Source organism: Malaclemys terrapin, chromosome 2 (assembly GCF_027887155.1).
Source record: "Malaclemys terrapin pileata isolate rMalTer1 chromosome 2, rMalTer1.hap1, whole genome shotgun sequence".
NCBI classification, from domain to species: Eukaryota; Metazoa; Chordata; order Testudines; family Emydidae; genus Malaclemys; species Malaclemys terrapin.
This window is the reverse complement of record NC_071506.1, coordinates 254,611,952-254,618,902: the sequence shown is the minus strand read 5'-3', so window position 1 is coordinate 254,618,902 and position 6,951 is coordinate 254,611,952. Positions and strand designations below refer to the sequence as shown.

The window sequence follows — 6,951 nt, the reverse complement described above, 5'->3', positions numbered from 1 at the left end:
CACAGGCTGGGATGAATGTGCCGGCTTTCCCCGCTTAATCTCTGCCCGACCCCTACCACAGCAACTACCGTGTCCCCGGACGGGCTGTCAGAACTAGGACCCCTGTGGCCCAGAGGCCCCCCGGGCCCGGGAGCCAGGCATGCAGCGCGGCGGGGCTTCGCTCCTTTGCAAGCGACGGGGGAAAGGGCGGGTTTTCCGGGGATTTTAGGAGCAAAACCAGAAGAAAATAAGGCGCAAGAGGCTGCCGCCGGGCAGGTCTTTCTGCAGCCTGACGCCACGGAGAATCGCCGAGGAGCCCGGTAGCCTCCCCTCTGCACGGCCCCGGAAGGTGGATAGCGCAATGGGAGGATGTTCGCAGGCTGAGCTCCGCAGCTAGGAAACATGAGAAGGCTTCGGGATTCATGTTCCGGGGCCTGGCCGTGCCTGCCGCTTGGTAAATAAAGAGGAGCTGCTGCCGCGGTCGGTGTGGTCATAGCTCGGGCGGTGTGTGTAGCAAACATGTGGCGGGAGTGGGAAGGGGAGTAGGGACCCAGCTGGATTATTCCCCACCGAGCGGACTCCGCGGGCCCGCCCGCACCAGGTATTGTCTCCTCGCCGCCCGGCGGCTGGCGGGCCAGGCGCGGCTCAGCAGCTCGGCCCTGACCCGCTGCTTAGCTGCCGTGTGAGCAGGATCCCCCGCGGGAGGGACCTTCCCCCGGCTGAACCGGCCTCCTGGCGCCTGCCTAGCGAGCACGTCTCCCGGGCTAGCGCCGCGCGCACAGCCGGGCTGAGCTGAGCGCTTCCCGGGCTGCTGGAAAGGGAGAGGTGGCGGTTTCCCGGGTTTCGGTTCTCCGGTGTTGTCAGTCACGTGTGTGTGTGTGTGTGTGTGTGTGTGTGTGTGTGTGTTGTCTGATGGGACTGACAACCGCAGGATAGTTTGCTCTGGAATGTGACTTGTCTATTGGGGAAGTAAAGCAAAATCCGTGTGTGCTGGGGAGACGGGTGTAGCTCGGGATGGACCTAGCTGTGCTGGATACATACACCTGGGAGCTGTGCCTTGGGCACCAGTGGATTATGTTAGCAAGTAATTTTGTGCCGTTAACCCCCTGGCCAATAGTTTGTGTTTAAAATCCGTGTCAGGAGAGTTGGCTTGTTCGATTCAGTTGTGTTGTTTGCTCCCTCAATGTCTGAAAACACCTCGGCTGGATCATGGAAACGCCTTTGCTTTCTGTTGTGGGTTAGGACAGGAAAGCAAATGTGATTCATCGTGCTTATTGTGCCGGCCCCAGGTCGGCAAATACACCCTGTGGGGGTAGAACAGATGATGGATCCTTTTACCGCGTTTAAAGGACAGTTATGGATGGCGGGGCAGAGCAGCTCCTAAAGAAGAAGCAAGGAGGAGCTGTGGAAAATCCGAAGCGGTGTAATTGTGATCTGTGTATCTGTGTGCAAACACACACTCAGAGCAGTGTGCACGTCCCAGGCCAGTGGATTCAGACATCTAGTCATATTTCACACGCAGCAGCCAAATAATGTCTGAATGGCATCCTTGCAAATATTGACAGTGGCCGTTTTAATTTCTGTGTACAGTAACTTCAACCTTTCTCCGCGCAGCAGCTCCGGGAGCAGCTGGCGAGGGCGGGCTGGCTGGGCTGCAGGTTCCCGGGGCGGGTGCAGGGGAGGCAGGAGCAGCAGCGGGAAGGGGGCTGTTCTTTGCAACACAAGAGCGGTACAGTGAGCGGGTCGCGAAGGAAGTCAATGGGCAGGGGGCAGCTTTGAAAACAAACCCCAAGGCACGCGGGACTCTCCCAAACATCGCCTCAGGGGTCGGTCAAATAGGCTTTGACACCAGACAAAACATCGCCCTTCTCCGAGAACGTGTCGTTCGAGTTCATGGCGCTAAGTGATGCCTGCCTGCCTGGCCCGCGAGCTGATGGATAAGCCTTGGGATTTGCAAGAAAAGGGCGCCCAGCGGCGCTACCTCCCGCAGCTCTTCCAGCTTCTTAAACAGCCCAGGCTGGCCTTAGTGCCAGAGGGGGGGTGTAATTAGCCAGAGACTGGGCCACACACCAAAGCTTGTAACCCGTTCCCTTTCCCGCCCTGGTCCTTTGGGCACTGCCATCTGGGGCGCTGGAACAATGTGTATAGTGGGGGTGGCCAGAGCCATTCAACCAAACTGTAACCCCGGTATATGATGGAAACCACTTCAAGCCAGGGGGTGCAGCAGCACCCCTAGTTCCAGCACCCATGGGTGCCATGCCCATGCTGCCTTCACGGGGCCATGCTGGCTCTATGGCTTCAGCTGCCCTTCCACCTGATCTCCTCTTATCCTAAATCCTCGCCCCGCCCTCGCCCGGGGAGTTCGCTGGACGCGGATTGCCCCTGTTTTACCCACACTCACACCGTGAATCGGGAAACACTCGTGTCCCGACAGCGTGAGGCTCCCGCGCTGTGTGTGTCCGGGCGATCGGAGCGCTCTGTCCCCCGGGCTGCGTTTGTGTTTTGAGGATCTCGGGTCCCGTTTGCAAGGGCCATTTCCCACCCTCTGGAAGGAGGGCCCCACAATCCAGCCTTTGTGAGCTCCAGATAGCGGGACACACCGCAGAGCTCCCAGGAGATGAGTTTATGGCTCCGGAGATTAGTTAGCAACGAGCCGTGCGCTGTAGTTCTTCCTCGCGAGTAACCTCTGTCTAAAAGCGAGCCTCCAGGCTTTACGGTAATTAAAACAATGTATGTCCTTATTCCCTTGGGGGGAGGAGGAGAGGGGAAGCGCCAGGCTGTTGCGACACCCTGGGGAGCCCCGCGGATGGTGAAGGCTTTTAGATAACCCTGTGGGGGAGATTTTACAGCAGGAGAAGGGATGATGGGGCAGGAATTCCAATGATAATCAGGGACACAGAACGTAGTTGTGCACACACCCACCGCACACACTCGCTCTCACACACAAAGAGCAGCTTCACAACCTGGGCAACAATTCAGACTGGACATGGAGACCTATAACGAACCGTGTGCAGCAAAAGCAGCAGCAGACAGCTCCTTCCCTGCCAAGTTCGCCTCGATGTTTTTCGTGTTTAAATAATTACTATGATATGAGTGATTTCCTCGAGTAACCCGATGCTTCTTCTTTCCAGCACAATCTGAGTCATCTGGACATCCAAGCTGCAAGTTTCCCACTTACCAGAGTCTGCTGCAACTGAAGAACCAGGCAGACTGCAGCCGACCACCAGCCCCCCCACCATGAACACCGTAGTCTTTAACAAATTCAACAGCCAAGTGCTTTTTGAGGAAAACGCCAAAGAAAGGGAAAGTAACAGCCGACCTTACCTGGGGGTCATTGACAGCCCACACCACCCCGAAGTGCACATTCCCGACAGCCCTTCAATTAAAGACAACCTCAGTCTTCGGAACAGGCGGACAGGGTATGGCCCTCTTTCTGATCACTGTAATTTGTGTTACTCTTGCAGCGCTACATAACAACAGAAGCTAGCGAAGCAGGCGCTGTGTGTGTTGAATCTAGCGGTGTCAAACGATTGTTTGACTGGTTATTGTGAATATGTTTTTTAAGCCTTAATCTCTTGAGATTCCAATTCCACAGCTATGGATAGTGGAAATTCCGGTAGTAGATAATGCAGTGTCAGTCTTATTTTACTGGAATGGGTGAAAGAGTGTACAGTACTTCTGGTTTTGGATTACTGATCTCCTACTTTTTAAAACTACAAATACAAAAAGGGGTAAAATAAGTCTTCATCCTGTTTGTTTGTTTGTTTTCAAATATTAACTCTGCAATAACAGACCAGCAATAAGGAAAGCCGCTCTATAAACGATCCTTTCTCGTGGCATTGTATTAAATCAGCCAGATAGGGCAGCTATAAAACACAAGCTCTAGGAAATGACATCTTGAGATCTTTTTAGCAAATGGAGCCTTAAGAAAGTCTAACAGTGTAAACCAAACTATCTTCAAATTTGTTTTTGTTTTAAATTTACTGGCTGAGCTAAAGAAAATAAACTTAATTTTTTTGTTACAGTGTTTGCAAGAGGATTTACAAATAATTACTCTTTCATTAAAGCCCACCAAAGACCGGGAACATTGGTATTAGACACAGAGTTGTGCTAAAAATCCACCTGACGATAAAACATCAGATGTTAATGTTTGTTCTGGAACAGGTGAAAAGGGAGGTGGTGTAGGAGGAGGGAAAGTAATACATTTTGTTAGTTTAAAAGTCTAATAAAATATACTTTGTAGTGTTGATGTGATTAATCTTTGGTTAAATTTACAAATTAAGGATTAAGGCATTAAAAGAGATAAGGAAAATGAAAACTGCCGAAGAGCTATTTTTATTGCTGAATTTCCACCTTAAAGATTGCATCAGCTCATACTTCTAACTGCATTGCTGGTTGGTAGGGCAGAGATTATGTTTCATCAAAATGTTATTACCAGCCGATTCAGACATAGATTTTAAATAAAGTATTTTAAAAGACCAGGAAACAGGCGAGAGAATCCGGAAAATATGGGAGGTAGCTGGCGAGGCCAGACAGCGACACCTTCTGACAAAGTCTGGAACTACAACACCAAAATCACATTTCTGCCTATTCCCTGCAGCAGCCGCTAACGATGTAGCAGGCATTTCATTGGGAATATATCCTGGACTGTTTTTAATCCGATTGAATTTTTGTTCTTCTGAATTTGGTTTATGGTTTCCTCTCTTTATTTCCTTAAGCATTTTTAATCTTTTAAACTAGCGTTTCACTTTTTCCTGTTTTAGTTGTTTTCAAATCCGAGATGTTAATATTTGCCTGCAAATTTGGGAAATGACACGTGTGTTTTCAAGAGAGTGATTGTCTGACCTCTTGATTTAACAAGGGTTTGTGCACCAATGAACCAGGACCTGCTTAACATCTTAAAGTTGTAGCGTGAATGGATTGTCTATCACTGGCAAATTAACTCAGTGAGATTAGCCAGATTTGTAAGTGTACATTCCCAACGTGTTGGACAGAAGAACACATTTCGGGTGGCGATAGAACAGATATAAGCCAGGCAGGGAAGGGGTGCTGCAATATTTTCAAACGCTAAATGTGCTCAAGACAGGCTTCCTTAGATCTCGCAAACCTGCTGGAAAGACCGATTACAAACCTCCCAAAAATATTATTTGCAGATGCCGAATACCATACATCTCCTGATAACGGACGCTAAAGTTGTACCAAACACTTTGTGGAAATTCACGTTACTCAGCAATCTAATACTTCAGCGTGGCTATATGTAGCCCTTTGCCACCTCCTTTCTTTTGTGTGCTAGGAGGACATTGGGTTTTTATGGCAGGCACTAAATATTTTTATATTGCAATCTCTGTTTTGTCTGTTTTACATTCCTCCCTCCCCTCTTCGCTGTCCCAAGGTCAGCCGTCTGCTTGTGCGTCTCACTGAAACGTTTCCACAGTTTTCCTACTTCGTCGTGGAAATCTGAGGAGTTTGTTTCTTCGGACGAAGTGGAGGAAACATTCAAACTGCAATATGCAGAGCACAGTAGTGGGTGTAGTAGAATGCAATTTCTATTTTCTTGTAGGCAATTGGCCCCATGTCTTAATGCACAGACACGGAGGTTGCTGAATACATTACTTTTTAGGTGACAATCAGTATAAGTATTGTTACGTCGCGTTTTGTCATCATTCTTTGGGATTAATTTCACTCATGTTAGAAAACCATGATGAAGTGGGATGGGAGTTTTTTGCTTGTTTGTTTTTGCCAGAATGTGCTGTAGGACCTTTGCTACAAATATATGGCTTGCACGTGCAATGGCGTGCATGTGTCCCTGTGTGTTACACCCACACAAGCATACATACTTGTACAGTATGTTAATGTTCACACACAAATAAGCCATCGCGCGGGGGTGGGTTTATAGATTTTGTAGCTGCCCCGGCCCCTGTCGCTGGTTGTACTGCATAGTGCGGTGTGTGTACACACAGGTGTCTAGAGCTACAGATCAGTGGTGCGGTGTGATACGCACGTGCACACACACCCTGTCCTCCGCTCTCGGGCAGTGAACTCCAGCTCTGGCTCCGGGGCCCCTGCGCAGCAGCGATCGCTGTGGAGCCGGGAGTAGGGTGACCAGATGTCCCGATTTTATAGGGACAGTCCCGATATTTGGGGCTTTTCCTTATATAGGCACCTATTACCCCCCACCCCATCCGGATTTTTCACACTTGCTATCTGGTCAGCCAAGCCGGGAGGGCGCGGAGGGCGGCTGGCAGAGGACCCCCACGAGTTACTAACCGGCCGGGCCGCTCTCTCCCTGTGCAGGGCCCGGCAGAGCGGCGGGAAGGTGCGGCACAAGCGGCAGGCGCTGCAGGACATGGCCCGGCCCCTCAAGCAGTGGCTGTACAAGCACCGCGACAACCCCTACCCCACCAAGACCGAGAAGATCCTGCTGGCCCTCGGCTCCCAGATGACCCTGGTGCAGGTAACCCCGCCCCTCCCTCCCCGCGCACTGGCAGGGAAAGCAGCCAGACTCAGGGACCGGCGTCGTCCATCCCCTGGCTCTGTATAGCCGCCGGGCGGCCAGCCTCCCTCGTGTGGTGGGGTGTAAATGTAGGGCCACGTATCCCTCCCCCCAGGTGCTGACAGGGAGCTGGAGTCCTGACACCGCTTGGGTGTGACAGGATCCTTAGTATTCGGACAGTATCCGAAATATTTAACACACCGGAAGCAATACAGGCGGGTACCCCCAAACCTAAGGAGGCGTGACTAAGTACTCTAGTTTGGGCGCGGTTTATATTGGCCTATTTGAAAATGCGAAGTGATCACCTAATTAAAGACTCCGTTGTAAGGTGTACACACGCGGTACACGCACGTGTCACCTCAGCTGCATTTCTTGAATTTTGTGCACTGAACAAAGGGGTCACATACTCATAACACCTTTTTAAATAGAATTTCCATAGTATGGAGTGTCTCTCTCCAATATTGTGGGAATATATATAA

At 50.8% G+C, this 6,951-nt stretch overlaps 1 protein-coding gene across 3 annotated transcripts in view; it reads left to right on the top strand.

The window, feature by feature from the left end:
- Window positions 1–311: 311 nt before the first annotated feature.
- The window catches only part of MKX (mohawk homeobox), a 57,777-nt gene continuing 51,137 nt past the window's right edge, over window positions 312–6,951 (top strand). For 2 of the 3 annotated variants that reach the window (XM_054017146.1, XM_054017148.1), the window contains exons 1-3: window positions 484–580; window positions 3,111–3,398; window positions 6,274–6,433. In XM_054017146.1, the coding sequence (XP_053873121.1) occupies window positions 3,217–3,398; window positions 6,274–6,433 (342 nt within the window). In that variant the 5' untranslated portion in view covers window positions 484–580; window positions 3,111–3,216. Of the gene's footprint in view, window positions 434–483; window positions 581–3,110; window positions 3,399–6,273; window positions 6,434–6,951 lie in introns of those variants that run through there. The other variant, XM_054017147.1, reaches the window with a different exon arrangement.